General features: G+C 35.4%; 2 protein-coding genes across 2 annotated transcripts in view; both read right to left on the reverse strand.

Annotated features, from left to right (window-relative positions):
- LOC141521136 (centrosomal protein of 55 kDa-like) overlaps positions 1 to 2432 on the reverse strand; it is an 83956-nt gene extending 81524 nt beyond the window's left edge. The window contains exon 1 of the mRNA XM_074233349.1: positions 2351 to 2432. The gene's annotated coding sequence lies outside the window, so the exon portion shown is untranslated. The remainder of the gene's footprint in view (positions 1 to 2350) is intronic.
- Positions 1904 to 18852, reverse strand: part of LOC141521137 (centrosomal protein of 55 kDa-like) — a 43617-nt gene continuing 26668 nt past the window's right edge. Inside the window, 6 exon segments of the mRNA XM_074233351.1 lie at positions 1904 to 2552; positions 9620 to 9718; positions 9720 to 9746; positions 10874 to 10945; positions 11834 to 12147; positions 15558 to 15708. Coding sequence (XP_074089452.1) covers positions 2355 to 2552; positions 9620 to 9718; positions 9720 to 9746; positions 10874 to 10945; positions 11834 to 12147; positions 15558 to 15708 — 861 coding nt within the window. The 3' untranslated portion in view covers positions 1904 to 2354.

Raw genomic sequence — 18852 nt, forward strand, 5'->3', positions numbered from 1 at the left:
AAAATGTGCCCCAGTCTACCTTTGGTGAACTTTACTCATGATATTATGATATCAAATGGGATTGGATTCTAGTACCAAAGTCATGGAACTATAGTGTAGCGACCCATTTATAGTTAAAAAATTACTTACAGTTTGTCCATTTTGATTTTTTTTACATCTTTAAGTTGAGATAATAGTGCTTGTACTACCAACTTCATAAGACTGTTATAACAATAAACTGACAGGTCAGAAATTTCCTTTCAAAAAAGTTAAAAGTATTATTTCTTTTGTGATGGGCAGTATCAGCTCACAAAGAGTTCTACACACATCATCTTATTCAGCCTCCTAATAACCACACAAAGTAGGCAGTACAAGTGTTCCTATCCCCATTTTAAAAAGGTTCGTACAACTATTATTCAATGGTAGATCTGGATCTGGGGATGGGGGCCAAGCTTACCAAACACCATTGTGCTCTAATGCTGAGTCTTTTGCAGGAAGAGGGATTCAAGCAGAATAGAAGGCTCATGAAAGCAAGCCATAGGAGGCAAGGTTGGTGAGTTAGGAAGGGGGTGGATTATAAAGGTTTTGAATGCCAGTTAAATTTCAACTATCTTATAGATGACAGGAAACCTCTAGTCTGAAAAATTACATTTTCAAAGTTGTATGTCAGTAGCAAGGGCTTTATTGGCTGTGTAACCTCAGTAAAGTTATTTACCATCTATTAAAACAAAGGAATGAGTTGAGATCAAGAAGGGTCAAACACACTTGTGATACTGCAGCCATAACACTCATAGGGTAACCTGAATTGGGAAATATTTAACAAAATAAATGAAAATATAACGGAATGTAGATGATTTTAATATGTGTCCCACAGGGATGAATGCATATACACATTTTAGTAGCCCTCATTTCTCTACAAGCTTGACACCAGTGGGTTAGATGATTTCTTGTGTCCAGGTCTACCATTCTATGATTCTACAACTATGTCACTCCATATCCTTTATAATACAGGATAAATATCTGTGTGAATTTTAATGTCAGGGAAAACTTTGCTTCTGCAAATGAATCTGAATGCTTTCATCAGCAGGAAAAAAACTATAGAACAAAGTTACCTTTTTGTTTACTTAGAGCCAAAATATTATAATCTACTCACTTCAGGCACCTAAAAAGCATGTATTTAACTTCTTTGTATGACTTCTACTAGCCAGGTGTTAAATGTTTAATTTTTTGCTAGGTTTTGATCTGTAAGTCATCTCCATTTGTTTCAGTAGTAACAAGGTACAATTTTTACAATCTACCTCCATATGTATACTGTGCACATTAAAACTTATTAAAATTATTTTATTCTTTTATTTTATTTTATTATGAATAACAGACCAGTGTCAACTTTAAAAAACAACAAAAAAAAACATTTAAAAGCAATTAGTTTATATTAACAGTATGTATATATATATAATATATATAAATTTATTCTGAAAAGTTACCCAATATTTACATTTCCCAATTTAAACTGTAGAATACAGAAATGCCAAGGAAAAATTTTAAAATGTTTCTGGTTCAAATGAGAGGCCTAGATGATTTCGGCAGAATTAGTTTTAATTTTTAGTGGATTATCATATGTTATTGAAAGTCTGATGAAATACCTTTCCAGTAATATGAAAGTAAATATCATTTGCAGCTGCTTATTGATTACTTTACTCTGCAAAGACAATCTCTGTTTTACACTCTGAACAAGGCTGATATTGAAGGCACATTAACAAGCAGCTAAAACATGTTGCTTCTGATTTTTCCAATACTATACTATAATGTCAAATAAAAATAATGAATAATGCCACTGCAGTTTTTTAAAGGATATGTAAACCAGTATTTGCAAACTGGTTTTTATTCTAAGTTTATAAGTGTTTGGACCAAAAGATAAGACATATATATATATATATATATATATATATATATATATATATATATATATATAACCATTACTGATTTTCTACAAGGTCCTTGCCAGAGTTTGTTTTATTGCACCATTGAATATAACATATTTGATGTGTGAGCACTAAAAAATAATCTGAACACCCTATGCATTTCTATTTCCCAAATGAATTATTTTATAGTGCAAAATGTCAGTAGTCTCAATATGCAGAAAAGTCTAGTATCATTAACATGCCTGGATGATGAATGAACCCTGGGAAATATTGCTGCAATGGAAAATAGAAAGTAGCCAGATAAGTACAATGATTGACTCCTTCAGCTGGAATCTGAAAGGCAGGCAGGCAGTGTCTTCTACAGTTTTAAGTGAAATGTGAATTCAAAGTGTCCATAAGCTAATGTAAAATAAAGTATTGGGTCTTTGTTACAAAAATACAATTATTACCTTACTAGTTTTCGCAGAAATCAATATGAGCCAACAATTCTCTGTGCTGACTCGTTGGGTACTGTGCTTTACATTTGGGACACTCCAAGAAGCTCTCATCTAATAAATTGGAGTGCTTTGGTGAATCTGTTTTTAACTTCTCCTCATGTTCTCCTGGGAAAAGATCAGATGGCCCTATGTGGACATACTCCTGGAATTGTTTCTGAAAAAAAAAAAAAAGAGATTTTCATCTGAAGTCACAGTGCATAAAAATACAAGAGTTGGGTTTACAGCTGTCCGTAAACACCTTTATTCCCTCAGCTAGATTTTCTTGTGAACCTCCCCTTCACAGCACTATAGTGAGGATTCTCTGAGCACCAATCGCCCAATAAGGTGTTGAATATCATTATTTTCATTTTAATTAAAATTCTCAGCCATAACCAATTTCTCCCCCCACCCACCCACCCAATCACAACCACCACCATAGACCAATGCTAATTTGCAAAGCTAATTCAGCTTGTGAGAAGGAACAGATCCAGGAAGAAACTACAGAATACTTGTAAAACTAAAACCTTGTAAAAACATCACTTGTACAAAAATATTCATAGCAGCCCTGTTTGTAGTGCCAAAGAATTGGAAATCAAGTGAATGTCCATCAGTTGGGAATGGCTTAATAAACTGTGGTATATATATTTGTGATGGAACACTATTGTTCTATTAGAAACCAGGAGGGATGGGGATTCAGGGAAGCCTGGAAGGATTTGCATGAACTGATGCTGCTGAGTGAGATGAGCAGAACCAGAAGAACACTGTGTACCCTAACAGCAACATGGGGGTGATGATCAACCTTGATGGACTTAGTCATTCCAACAGTGCAACAATCAGGAACAATTTTGAGGTATCTGCGATGGAGAGTACCATTGTATCCAGAGAAAGAATTGTGGAGTTTGATCAAAGACCAACCTTAATTTCTTTAAAAAAAATTCTTTATCTTATTATGTAATTTTGCTATCTCTTATACTTTATTTTTCTTCCTTCAGGATATGATTTCTCTCTCATCTCATTCAACTTAGATCAATGTATACCATGGAAACAATGTGAAGTCTAACAGATTGTCTTCTGTGAGGTGTGGGGGGAGCAAAGCTAGATTAGGGGAAAAATTGTAAAATTCAAAATAAATAAATTTTTAAAAAATGAAAACCCTGTCATTTTATCATTTATAGAGGATTCTATAAACACTAAAACTCTGACCAATGTTTAAGACACTCTGTGAAGACAGAAACAAAAAAAGAAGTATAGAGAGACTGACAGATGTCCTGAGAGATTCCTGAAGTTTAAAATGCACCTGGTCATGCATTAAAAAAACCAATGTATTTCATTTTTAAAAAAATTTTTAAATCAGTACTTTACTAGATATTAGGGTAGAGGGGAAGAACATGAGAGTGGGAAAGGCAGAGAGACCAGGTGCTCTTCCAAGATCTTATGATTCTGTCATAAAACCATTTGAATTAAAAAACTTATACTTAAACCATTTAAACTACCAGCATTTATGTTTAAAAACACTGATACTTTTTTATTCTTAAAACTAATGGCACAATAATAGTACCTTGTATATAAACAGTCAATAAATATCTATTGACTTCCTTATTTAGATGGAAAAATAGGGCACTTATTTGTCTCACCCCTGCCTTTCTGTCACTCATAAATACACACATGCTACTATGGAAATATATTCCTTTAGAATGAAATATTTTGAAAAAGAAATCCTTAGCTCTTAAGATATCTTTTTAGTTCTAAACACAAAGATTAAAAAGTGGCTAAAGATAAAGACAGTGCAAATTTAATATTCTGAGTCTTAGTACAGTATTTCTAGCTAAGATTATTCACATTTATAACTGTCAGAAACAGTACCTTTCATTGGTATAAGTACCTCAAATATAAAAATCTATTTGATGTGTCATTTTAAATTAATATCTTTTTGCTTATGTTAATCAAATATTTACTATTTGTCTATGTATTTACTACATCATTTACCATAAATTACTTAATTTAAAAATCTAAACAGTTCAGTTTCGCTGCTCATTTAAAACATAAGAAGTGAAAGACAGGCTAATTTAATAACTTGAAATTCACATGGGTAACAAAAAAATTATTTCTCCAAACTTTGTTCTGTGATGATAACATTTGGTGATACATTAGAATTAATGACATACCTCTGGTTAAAAGAGGAGGCATTTTATCTACTAAATATTCTAATTAGATGGATCTTAGAGGAATCTTTTAGGGGTTCTAATATTGGATATATAATTCAAATATTTTTCAAAACACAGCAAATTTACAAAAAGAAATTTTCTAACAATTTTTTATTGGTGGAAATTAATTGCATTATTTGGTAACTTGATATTACCAAAATTGCAACTTTCAAACTGTGATTTTAAAAATCAGTAGAAAATTTTGTTACATAAATTCAGTTAATTACCCATGTGACTGTCCATGCAAGTTCATAATTAAGTATTAGCTGTGTAAGTAATTAGCACAATTAAGTATTTTCTTTGCACAAATTAAAGAATTAAGAGTTTGAATTTGCTTTCTTATATATAAAATCTTCTTAGTGAAGAATATCTGCAATTGTTTAAAATTCAGAGTGATAGGTTTCTGGATGTTTATGTAAGATAAGGAAAGTTCTTTATTATAAGTTTGTTTTCAGTCCAGCTGCTAAAAACATGTAACATTTATTGAAAAGGCCTGCAGTAAAGGAGATACAATAGTTACATGCCTTGATCAACTTTAAATAACTTTAAGTGACTTAAATGTACTGTGCAGAATTCAGTATTGAAGGTCTAATTAAAAATTTACATAGTTTACAGCAAACATTTGAATAAAACTTTTCTAAAATTTAAAAAGTAATTTGATTCAAATTACATTTTTACTAAGGTAGGGTTTTTTAAAAAATGTTTAGGTTTAAAATTTGTATAACTTCTTTGAAGTAAATGTGGAATTTTGGCGTTATAATCACCAAAAAATTGGCTTTCATTTTTGAAAAAGGCTGACTTCATTGTCAACTGCAAGATTAGTTTATAGTGTATGTAGAACGAGTTGTCTAATAAAGGTATGCAGGGTTATATATTGCCATGGGTTCCAAATGTGTTCTGCTCTAGTTCCTAGAAAGACATTTGCTATGTCCAAAAGGTGGTTGTATTACTGGGGAAATATAAAATAAGTCATTTTAAATGTCTTGCTTGCAATCGCCCCAAACCAAAAATTTGGCAAAAGCGGTTCTAAATTGGCTAACCTTAAAATATGTCTATAATTGGTAATATCAGTTGTTAACAATGGTTCAACTTGAAGTTGTAGACTTCAAGTTTTGTTAAGAAACAAATGAAAAACAAGGCAATCAGGAGAGTAGTTATGTTGTCCAGTTGGTGTACAAGATACATGTTCTACCATGTATACATACACACATAAACACTCTCTCCTCTGAACTAAATCAGAATGGCTAATCCCTCACTAGATCTGAACAGAGCAGCATAGATCCAGTGGGACTTGCCTGGAGTTGAGATGAGATTATTAGGAAGAAGCTCTTTTACCTAAATGTGAAGAGTGCTCTGGGCTCAGAGACCCCTCTGTCCCTTTCTAATCTAGCTCAGTTAAGTGTGTTTTTCACTGTTTTATTAAATAGCACTGAAAAACGATACAGTCAAAAATAAAACGGTTCTCTAGTATTCAGAAATATTTAAGAATCTTAACACCCAGGGGCAGCTAAGTGGCGCAGTGGATAGAGCACCGGCCCTGGAGTCAGGAGTACCTGAGTTCAAATCCAGCCTCAGACACATAATAATTACCTAGCTGTGTGACTTAACCCCATTGCCTTGCCAAAAAAACCCTTAAAAAAAGAATCTTAACACCCTTTTACTGTGTGGGGGAAAGTTAAAGATGTGGTTTCACTGCAAAAAATCTGTGACTTCTATTGAGAAGGTAGTTGGATGATATATACTTTATGAGCTATCCAGGGATCTTAATACTTGGTCTTGGTATTATGTATTCAACAGTTACACCAGCAAATAAATGAGTTAAAATATTTTGCAAAAGTATAACACCAATAATCTTTCCTTTTCCAAATTTGAGTCCCAAGTAACCTCTAATTTCTTTGATAATAACAACAGTATGTGAATGGGGAGAACATTTTTGAGATGACTGATGAATCAAAGGCAGCTACAATAAAAGAATGATTTACAATGAAAATATTTACATTGATTAACTTTGAGCAGTGGACATGTCCTAATGTGAGACACTATGCTTAGGACCAAGGACAATGGGAAAGACTATTTCCATATTGAAAAAAATAAATTTCTTTGCATAAAGGAATACCTCTGGCTGAAAACTTGTTAAGCATTGGCTAATGTAATTTTTCCTTTGTACCTCTGTATAATCTTGCTGTAATTAAATAATGTGAGGGTTATTTGCTACTTCCCTGGTAAGCGAAACCTAAAACACAAAAGCAAATAAAACATGTATTTTTTTCTTCCTAAAAAAAATCTTATGATTCTGCAAGACTCAAAGTCTGCATTTTGGTTATAGAAAATTTACAGGGTTACAAATAGGGAAAAATTAAAGTGCTTTTAGTGGCCTAGATTATGATTCCCCATTTCCTACCAAAATGCATAAATGGGAGCCACCAAAACAATCTTTCATGACTGTGGGCTGCAGTCTTCATATTAGGAAAATACTCTACAATATCTCATTCAAAAAAGTTAAGACTATCTAGATTTTTTTTTATTTCTCAGCATCTTAGATGCAAGGTACTTAAAACATATGCTGAACAAATGAAATCAATACTCTGACTCCATTACCTACTAATTTAATTTGAGTAAATAATTTTTCCCCTCTGTGGGGAGGCTATAAAGATCCAAACACAGAATGGGACTTTTGGTCATATCATCAAATCTCCTCATTTTTAGAATTGAGCAAATTAAGATCTAGAGGCAAGTGACTTGCCCAGGGTCAAAGAGTTTGTCAATAGAAAAGCTGGGATTTAAGCCCAGGTTCCTCTGACTTCAAGTCCATCACTTACTACTTCTGGTTCTAAAATTCTTTGAACATAGAATCAAAAAATATCTCTAATAAAATCAGTTTGCTAAAATACTTTTTTTTGGTGTTTTTTTTAAGGTTTTTGCAAGGCAAATGGGGGTTAAGTGGCTTGCCCAAGGCCACAAAGCTAGGTCATTATTAAGTGTCTGAGACCGGATTTGAACCCAGGTACTCCTGACTCCAAGGCTGGTGCTTTATCCACTATGCCACCTAGCCGCCCCTATAAACACTTGTTTTGAGAATTTGAACTTTCAATCAAGTGACTGATATTAGGGAACAATTTGAGCAAAAAAGTAAATTTTGAATTAACTTATGCTTAGTTTCATCCTGGAAATTCACACTACTTCACAATAACTCAAAAATTGCAAACCCTTTGATTCCCTCTTCTACAAGCGAATTTCAGGTCTTTTTCAATTTCAATAAATTGTCATATTTATTATAAAATTTTCTTACACAGTAAGAGTTATGGAAAAAGGAGGATTAATCCTGGTCTTCACCCAAAAACTCCACCTCTACTCAATCATCCACCTCTCAACAGCCAATTCAGGGCTGCTACTCCTAAACTTACTGGCTGCTGAGATTGCCTTTGATCCTCTAACTATGGACTTTGCCCGTCCAGATCTAGTGAGAACCAGAACCCACAATTGTCTGTTGCAGTACTTAGATATTTCTTAACCATTTTTACATGTAGAAAACTGTGTGCTATTTTTATTATTCTTTCTAATGTGTCCCTGATAAAGTTTTTGAGTCATGCTCACAACTCCAATGGTTCTCATAAGCCTCATGATTTTTACTGAACTATTTTGCAGTATGATGATTTTTAGAACTCCATACAGCATGTTATACTCAGGATTTACAGTTGGATATTTTGGGCTTTTAATTTCTTTTCCTCTAAAAATTACTTTTGCTTTTAATCTTCACAGAACTTAAGCAATATTTTGGTTCAGTCCCATTATCTGTTAAAAGAAAGTTTTGTGACTTTTTACATGAATACTGTAAAGTAATCACATACTTGTGTAATATTGTAAATTGGTTCTTTGAAAACATGACTGGTTTTTGTCACAGTGGCAGAGTTAGAGCTATCCAGGTAGGTCCAGGAACCCTAGTCACACTGGTGGTGAGCTTTAGGACATTGTTATGGAAGTTATGGTGGGATGTAGTGGGGCTATGTCTTAGTGATTAAAACCAAAGTGAAAGAATGTTAGTTGGGACAGTGCCCTGCACTGTATGACTAAACACACACACACACACACACACACACACACACACAGTCACATACAAACAGATAACATATAGATTTTTCCAACTTATAGACTGAGTTCCAAAAGTCTATAAGTTGGTTATTTGGAACTTGCAACACATTTCCCCATAAAAACACATAAAAATGGTGTTTAGTTCCCAGTTTAGTTCAAAAAAACTCACAATGTAGCTGAGATGTCATAATAATAGTACTATTTCAATTACACCTAATCCTAATTTAACTGTCCCAATAGTAAAATTGCATTCTGAGTTTCTAATAGATGTGAAATCTCTCTCTGATTCTTTCATGTATAAAGCATATATTCCAGGATATTGGTAATTATTAACTTTCTTTATAAGGAATAGAAGGCATTCTTCTATATTAATATAACTTCAAAGTTTATTATCTTCAATTTTTAAAAGTTGTCTTATTAGGGGCAGCTAGGTGGCGCAGTGGATAAAGCACTGGCCCTGGAATCAGGAGTACCTGGGTTCAAATCCGGTCTCAGACACAATAATTACCTAGCTGTGTGGCCTTGAGCAAGCCACTTAAACCCCGGTTGCCTTGCAAAAGAAAAAAAAGTTGTCTTATGCATTATCTTCCCCCCCCCCTCTAATGTTTTCTTCTGTTTGGATCTGATTCTTCTCTCATAACATGTTTCAATATCAATCTATGCTTATTTAGTATGGTTATAAATACAGAATTTATATCAGACTTTTCTGTCAGGTGAAAGGGGGAAGGGAGGGAGAAAAAAAAGCTCAAAATCTTCTTAAAAATGACTGGTAAAAACTACCACTGCATGTAGTTGGAAAAAAAATAAAAGGCAGCCATGTGTCTAGATATGTGGGCTCTAGGTTCATTCTCTTACTTACATGGATTCTCCCTTACCTACCTCTCACCCAGAACACACACAAATACATGCCAACAGGGTGAGATGACAGTTTTATATCTTCAAGACTCACCAAAGGCTCCAGCCGTGTTATTTGTTCCCTTGCTCTTCTTAGCTCCTTAAGAACTTTATGTAATTGATGCTGCATGTACTGACGATCAAGTTTTTCATTTTTCAAAATCTGCAGTACAAGCTTGGATCTGGTAAACCCCAAAGACAAATAAATACAGAGTTACAAATATTACTGAAGTAATAATAATTATATTTTTTCTTTCTGTGTATTCACATAACTGATAAATAATAAGCATTTATTATTTTAAATAGTAAAAAAAATCAGTTTTGTTCAGAGGAATCTGAAAGTTCCAATTAATAAAAGCTATAGAACAGGGGCAGGGAACATTTGACCTGCCAAAGCAATTGCAGATAAGGAGTTTTTAGGAGTGAATTAATTAATTGTTTGAACAAATATAGCAATCTAATTTTTAAGTTGATAATTTTTTATGGCCCTTGAATGATATAATAGCCTTTGGTAGGAAAAAAAGAGGTTCCCCAGCCCTGCTATAGAATATATAAGGAAGAAGATGACTTGAGGTAAGGAAGAGGAGAAAAAAATATTTTCCCTCTTTCCCAGTGGGCTTAATTCTGTTCCCCAACTTCAAAACTGGATACAAACTGTCCTTTTTCTTTCCCTAGTTGCTCTTTTTTATTTTTCCTTATTTAGGCCTAGGTAGGTATGTGGATGTTGCCAGAGCTGGTCATTTGAGAAAGGCTGAATGGTCAAGCCAAGTCAACAAGTCTTTATTAAAGATTTGTGCCAGCCACTGTGCTAAGTGCTGTGATGCTGGGAAAAAAAATGGGTTTTTTTTGGTTGGTCTTTGTGGAATTTGGAAGGAAGGGAATTATTTTAGTTCCTTTTTTTCTCTATCTCACACTTCAAGAGAAGGAAAAACAAAGTTCTTAAAAGTCACATTTTTCCTATGGGGTTATCCCTGAATTTGGAACACTGTACAAACCTTCTATTTGTCAATCCAAGGCAGCTCCAAGAGGAAAATTTCCCAAGATGAGAACTGATGAAGCAGATGGAACAGAAATCCCCCTTTACTTCTATGGATCACTGCTTAACAGAACTTACCAGGAGACTTCTTTTTTTTAACGGGTACCAGGCCTTCTCTCAAGTTAGCCCTGAGATTTTATAATTGGTATGGTCTACTTAAAAATTCAAATATTTCTCATGTTTTTGTAATAATTGCCCATGTGATATTACAAAGATAATGAAATCTTTTATTTTCAGTGATGGATTCATATTTAAAAGAATCTAAAGGAATACCTGTTTTTCCAATAAAACCACCCTTGTGTGTTCTTCTTGTTGCTTTAGCAGAGACGTGTAAAGAAAGTGGACCTAGCAGAGAGAGAGGAGCTACATTATAACAACAGAATCTTTTGTCACCTCCAGGGGTTGGTGTCTAAATTCATGCTCAAGTCAACAGGACTCCCTGGCTAGGTTCTGGAAAGTCATGTGGGTGCAGCCAAAGGAAGCAGCTATTCTGACTATAATTTGGGGATGAGGATAGAGGCAGTGACACGAGGAGGACTGAGAAGAGGATGAGTTATAGAAAAGGAAGGGAGCCGATTAATAAACAAGTTTCTTCAATTTTGTATCAATCTCCACTACTACTTACCACCAACAGGAGGCTGCATTGACAAGGACAAAGAAGGTTGAGTCCAGAGAGGAAGAACTGAGTTCAAATCCCAGCTCTGATGCTCTGCCCTGGGTGAACTTGAGCAAGTTCTTTAATTTTATTGGGTTTCATTTTCATCATCTGTAACTGTGGACCATATGGTCTCTTACAGTTTCTCGACCTCTTTCCCTTTCTTTTATTGGAGGGCCTAACCTTTGCCAATGGGAAAAAAATGGACTGTGAGGAGGCTAGGCTCCCTAGTCCACAATTACAGCTAATTTTCAAATACAACCACACTATCTCCCCAAACAGGAAGAACTGGGTATGGTTGAAGGGGAAAAACCATTGAAGAGCTATTCACCTTCCCATTTATGTCTTCTGAAGGCTTTTTTTAAAAGTTGTTTTGTACTTTTAGTGAATATCTACTGCAAGTAAGATAATAGCGTGAAGTTTGTCCCACTCATAAACACCAAAGTAAACCACTCTAACTCTAGTAATCTAGCACAGTCTGGGAATAACAGAGCCAGACAACTGCTCATCAGATGTGAACACCATGAAGGTCATGGAATCTAACTGGTAGCACACTAGAAAAATCATAGAGGCCTCACCTGAGATAACAGATCTTCAGACCTTTTTTTTTCTTCTTCAAGTTTCTCTCTAGCAATTTCATTCTCTTTGCTTAGCTTCAGTATTTTCTCTGTTTTGTATTTGTTATCTTCCATATATTGTATATCAGTCTCTCTTAGAGAAGACAGCAGGTTATTTAAATCTAAAATTTCTTTCTGGGTTTCTTCATATTTCCTTCGGAGATCGTTAAGTTCAAAATTCAGCTGGGTTACAGTTTGACGTTCAGCCTCCAGTTCCTTTTTGACATTCATCAAGTGATGGTTATAGTATTTTTGCTTCTCTTCTTGAAGATAAACTAATACAAGGGATAGTAAAGAATATTTCATTTTAGCCAACAAATTGGATCTCCAAATGTTGACTGGAAAGCAAATTGCTACAAAACCATACTTTTTCTTCAAGTTCTTTTTTTTAAAACAAGGCAATAGGGTTAAGTGACTTGCCCAAGGTCACAAAGCTAGGTAATTATTAAGTGTCTGAGGCTGGATTTAAATTCAGGCCCCTCCTGACTCCAGGGCCAGTGCTCTATCCACTGCACCACCTAGCTGCCCCCATTTTTCAAGTTCCAAGACTCGATTTAGAATTAAAATCACACTTGAAAAGACAGCAAATTTTTATTTAAGGTCTTAATGTTCCCTCAAGATTAGATCCAAGGACGACAGGGTCATTTAAAGAGCAGGTTTGCCTTTAGATATTCTACCTGCTATTTCCATCTTAAGTAATTCCATCTGAAATCTGAAAAATTATAAAATAAGCTTATGTTTGTCAGTTTTCTGTACCAATTTGTCTAAGATTAGTGCTTTATTTGCATAAGGTTTTCTGTCTTTGGAGGATATTAACATTTTGAAGAATATTTTATTCTGTTGAAATTTATTTTTTTCTAAGGTATTTATTTACAGTTAATTTCACCAAGAATTTCTAAACTATAAAGCTCCTAGGAGAATATATAATAATATATAAATAATGACCATAGGAATACTTAAAAGAATTATTTACATATATTACTTCTTCTATGGAAATAGATTTCTTTAAATTCACAGAATTTCAGAGTTGTATGGGACTTCAGAGGTTCTCTATTTTCAACCTCTATCTGATCATGAGTTTCCTTTATAATGTACCCTATAAATGGTCATCTCTGAGGGCAGTTAGGTGGCACAGGTGATAGAATGGCAGCCTCATCTTCCTGAGTTCAAGTGTAGTCTCCAATACTTTATTAGCTGTGTGACTCTGGGTAGGTCTGTTCCTTTTACTACCCAGGACCTTTACCAAGAAAACCTGAAATGAATTCATAAGGAGTCAAAAATGACTGAAAAAAGATTGAATAATAACAAAATGGTCATTTTGCCTTTACAAGTCTGGAGACTACATATTCCAATGCATCATTCAAAAGTAGTACTGACATATCTAACCTATATCAAAATTGCCTACAATTTTAGGAAGAGGAGAGGGGAGGGAGAACATTTTTCAACTCAAAATCTTAAATCTTTAAGACCTATCAGATGAATTAGCTTATCTTCATATAGACCAATCAAGAAATGCCTTTAGATTCAAAGCAAGTGTCTTATCATCTGTGTGACTTGAGGCATTAGTCTTGGTCTCAGCCTTCTCATCTGTAAAATGAGAGGGAAGGACTTGATAACTTCTAAAGTCCAACCTTCCAACTCTACATCTAAGATCTTATAATGTCTTTCTTTGCAATGGTAAGGTATATTTCAATTCAAAAGACATTAGACTCCCAAATGTAGAGGTCATCTGGCATTGCCGTCTTTCAATTTTTATGGTTCCCATTTAAGGGAATACAAGAAATAATTTACATCTAGATTAAATCTAGAATCTTTTTAAGCTCTTTCAATCTTATCAACTTTGTTTCAAATCTGGATTTGGAACAGAAACTACATAACATACAAATACCAAATCCTCCTTGGTCATGACCAAGTGTTCTTGTTTGGTTTGAATACACAACAACTTAATGATTAGATGTACTTTCTGTATCTAACTGAAATAGCTTCATTAGTGGATGGTTTGTGCATAATTCTTGCCAAGGTCCCCTCCATATAAAGCATAAAAACACTTTTGCATATCTTCTATTTCATATGCTCACAACAGCTCTTGCCCCATCTTTGTGAAGCCTTCTGAAGTTACTGTACAAACTATACAGGCAGTTGGTAGTGTGGGTATTCATGTTGCCTCACTCTGGTAGCTCCAAAGGGTGGTAAGTTTGAATTTCATTTGATACATTTACTCAATACTCCTGGGCAAGTCACCTAACCTCCAAGACCTCTCTAAAATGAGGGAATTGGCCTTGTAGTTCTCCAAGGCATCAGTCAGCTCTAATTCTACATTCTTAGAACTAGATCCTCCACGGTGGACTTTCATGTTCATCTTTGTATGTCTATTGCTTAGGGTAGCCCCCCCAGGACATAGTACGAGCCTAGTCCATGGATCCCACTGAACTGAATCTGGGGCACAAGGGGAGGAGAGCTATTTCTCTTCACTGCATCCTCCCTCACTACTATACCACTCAGTTTTCTCCATTACATGAATACTTGTATGATGTCAGACTTGGGGAATGTCATTTTTTGACTTTCTCCTCTTCTAGTGCAGGAAGTTCTCCCTCAGCCCAAGCTAGGAGCAGGAATTGTTCCATTTCCTTTTATCTTATCAGTTTCCTGTCAGGAGCTTATCACTCCAGAGTTACCTGATCTCATCTTAAACCCCCTAACAGATAGGACAACTCTATGCAAAAGGAGAACCCCTGAGACAAGTATAGCCATTGCATAATCCCAGTTCTCCACACCTGGAAGCACCTTTCAATCAGACTCAAAACACCCTGAGCTCCTGAGTCTTCCTTGGCAGGAGAGGAAGGGTCCCCTCCCCAGGTTTCCCCCTGGGTTGTGGTTCCAGGCATCTTCACATAGGCTCACTTCCAATTATAGTAAGGTAGTCTAATACTCATAAGCAGATGGTTTTAATCCTGTGTCAAATAAATAATGACCATTGGACAAGGTGTCAGACCTCAAGATACCAGAGAAACAACAATAAACCTTTAATATTTATGAGCAAAAGCAAATGATATCTGGTCAAAGGATGGCTATATCCATTTGATTCACCCACTAATTATCATACCACTAAGCTTATTCTCCTACAAAAACTACTCGATACATTAAGGGGTGCTCAGGGAAAACTTCCAAAAGGGAATTTGGGACAGAATTTTTGAAGGAATAAAGAATCATAGAATGGTAAAAAGATCAGAGTAACACTGAGAAGCAATGTAGTACTGGGAAAAGAGTAATAGACTTGGCCCCAAAAAACCTAGGTTCAAATCCTACTTTGAACACTAGCAATGTAATTATGGGATAGCTAATTAATCTTTATGATTTCATATCTCTACAAGGGAAGTATTTTGTACTGTACACTTCACAAAGTTGTTGTGAAGCTCAAATAAAATCTGTGTGTGTGTGTGTGTGTGTGTGTGTGTGTGTATTTTGCTAACATGTTAGCTATTGTTAATCCAAAGTTGTAGTGACTAAATGCTTCATCCCTTTTAAGTTAATATTTAGGAAATTAAAAGATTTAGGGTGATCTGGAAGGACTAATGTGGGAGTTGTGAAGTTTTTCCTAGTTGCTTAGTTATAACATATGATACATTCTATTTGACAAATGATTTTGAAGAATTTATTCTAAAAAAAATTTTCATAACAGCCTGACCTTCTGAATCATCCCTTTTTGACTGCTGTTGAAGTGAACGATCAGCTTCTTCTGATTTCTGTTCCAGTTCATAGATTTTTGACATAAGTCCTCTCACATAGGCCTCTCGCTGCTGATCATATACAAGCCACTGCTGATTCTTCTCCAAAGCCTTTGAGTAAAAATGAAAAAAAAAATACACAAAACAGAAAAAGTCAAAAAAAAAGACCTAAAGGGTATTTTCAAAACCAGAAGAAAGGGTCCTCCATAGAAAAAAAAAACTGAATATGATTAAATAAGAAAAACCTATTTAAAATACTTGCTTCACCAGCTATTTTGCCTCCAATTTGGCCCATGTGGCATGGAGGTGATTTCTAAAAATACAGAGTAGAAAACCACATATACTTAGGAACATTTCCATATACCTGTGGTTGCTACAGTTAAATAATAGTGACCCAAATTGAAAATGTCAACAACTGACAAATTTTGGGTTATATCTTAGATCCTGAATTTGCATTAGAAACAGAAATTTATTAGTAACTATATAAACTAGTAAGAATAAGACTATTATAGTCAAATGTGAAGGGAAACAAGACTCTTTCCATAAAAGAGATGAATTATTATACATTTATGTCTATGTTGTTCAAGTCCATAGAGAATAGCACCATAACTCAAAATACTAGAAAATTCACAATTATGTAAAGGCATTTGGGGATAACAAAATAATTATCTTTTGTTTTGCTACTATTAAAATATAATTGCATTTACTGAGGAAACACCAAAGGATGACTAGGTAAGGTGGCTAAAAAATAAGTCAAGTAATTTGAAGAAGAAAAACCAGAAATGAAAATTTACCAGGGAGAAATGCATGTATTATCTCAGCTGAATATACCATGTACAGGTAGAAAAACAGGCTGACTATATTCTGATAATCTGAGGCATGAATCAGCATTATAATTCCCTTAGTAACAATTTGCTGATTAAAAACCAATTATTCTACTCTACTACAAAAGAGAAGGTTCTGGCAAGACGATCCTACAAAATCATGAAGATTTGGCACTTGGCCCTTCAGAAAATCCTAAGCAGTTGGGAGTATTATGGTCAAGTTCAGGGTGTATCAATGAAGCCCATACAATAAGAGTCTTCTGGATTCATCTTGTGAGGGGAGAGGGGAAGAGGGATTTCCTACTGACCCTTTCTTGCTTTGGGTCCAGGTGCTCTCCCATGCAGTGTTAACAGTATTAAATGTACAAGAAGCAGAGTTTAGCAGATTTTTTTTATGAAATGCAATATTTTTTAGTTCCTTTTGGGGGGAGGGAAGTGTGGGGGGAGGGCAGAGTGGGAAAACATTGGGGTGGGAAGAGAAGACACTCCAGTGGACATGAAGCTTGAAGATGTTTGAGATTAGTGAGAATCCAAATGGATATATAACATCCTGTGATTTACAGTCACTGTTGAAAAACCCCTCTATTCACTATCCTACCCACATTCTCATCTCTGTGCTGCTCAGCATGACCCAGGTTCCTGGTGTTAGCCTCCTCTGTCCTTCCTTTCCCTTTCCTAGTAAACTTTGTGAATCTAAATGAATTGTTTAAAAATTCTCCTTTATCCTACAGATCTTCCTCTCATACTCCTTCTAGCTTGTGTCCTCAGGAAACAGATTTTTGTCTTTCCTGAAGACACTGAATTCTTTGTGCCTGCCTACTCATCATAAGATCTTCTGATAATTTGTAATCATTTTTCAACTGGAATATGGCTTTCCAAATACAGCCAGCTTTACCTATGCTTAACATTTTACCCTGGTCATCTTCTTGCCTCTTGGCTTCCTGTCTCCCATCCATTTCCTACCACTTGCCCACTCTTTTTTTAAGGTTTTTGCAAGGCAAATGGGGTTAAGTGGCTTGCCCAAGGCCACACAGCTAGGTAATTATTAAGTGTCTGAGACCGGATTTGAACCCAGGTACTCCTGACTCCAGGGCCAGTGCTTTATCCACTGCACCACCTAGCCACCCTACTTGCCCACTCTTTGTGATTTCATTTAGTTTTCTTGGCAAAGAGACTGGAGTGGCTTGCCAGTTCCTTCTCCAGCTTATTTTACATTTGAAGAAACTGAGGCAAATAGGGAGAAATGACTTGCCCAGGATGACACAGCTAATAAGTGTTTGAACAGATTTGAACTCGGATGAACTTCCTGACTTCAAGTCAAGCATGCTATGCACTGAGTCACCTTGCTGCCCTCCACCTCTAGAACCATAATTAAATTGCTACTGTCATTACTCAAGAGAAATAATATGGTGTAGGGGAGAAGAACACTGGAAAAAGCACCTGCATTCAAATCCTGACTCTATTACTTACTACTTGTGTGACCTAGGACAAGTCACTTGACCTCTCTGAACCTCAGATTACTTAACTGCAAAATGAGTTAATGAGATAGATAAGTCTCCAAGGTGCCTCCAGTTCTATAGCAATAATCCTATGATCTATTAGAAAATATTTCAGTCAATTCTTCTATGGCTCCACTTATCATCCCTGTGATTTTTCAAATTTTCAGAAGGAGGGGGCAGACTTAAAAGACACTGTTGAAGGTGAATCATTAAACCTTAGATGAGGAGCATTGAAACAGGCATTGAAAATGACTCCAAGGTTCAGAATTTTATAAAATATAATGATATTTGTTGTATTTTAAAATTTGTTTTTCAGATTTCTTTGGGCACTATTCCCCTATGTAGGCTGTCTTCCCTTTTTAGACTATAAGCTTCTTGAAGAATGTCTCACTTTTGTGTCTCTCTCCCCAGTACTTAGCACAAAGTGAGGGACATGGTAAGGGCCCATTCAGCTCTCTCACTTTCACTGCTAAATGGTCAAACCTGTCTCTGGTTCATTTTGTCATCTGGCTTCCAAGTCCACCATTCTCCTGGAACTATTCTCTCAAAGGCTGCTGTTAATCTCTTGGTGAATCCTGTGGTCTTTTCTCAATACCTTTTCTTCTTGCTCTAAATGCAGCTCTTGAAACCAATGGTTCCTTCTCTTCCTGGATAGTCTCTCCCCTTCTGGGCTTTCACGGCACTGCTCTCTCCTGGTTCATCTCTTACAATCTGACTGATCCTCCATGGTGCCTTAGCCATCTCCCATCATCTAAGGAAGAGTATTTTCTGAGGCTCTAACCTGGACCCTGTCTCTTTCTACTTTGGTGATCTCGTCCATTCCCTTGGATTCAATCATTTCTAAAGATGATTCCTAAATCTATTTATCCATTCCTAATTTATCCCCTGATCTCCAGTCTTACCGACTAGACCTCCCTCCCCACTACTGTTGC

Source organism: Macrotis lagotis, chromosome 4 (assembly GCF_037893015.1).
Source record: "Macrotis lagotis isolate mMagLag1 chromosome 4, bilby.v1.9.chrom.fasta, whole genome shotgun sequence".
In the NCBI taxonomy this organism is placed as follows: Eukaryota; Metazoa; Chordata; class Mammalia; order Peramelemorphia; family Peramelidae; genus Macrotis; species Macrotis lagotis.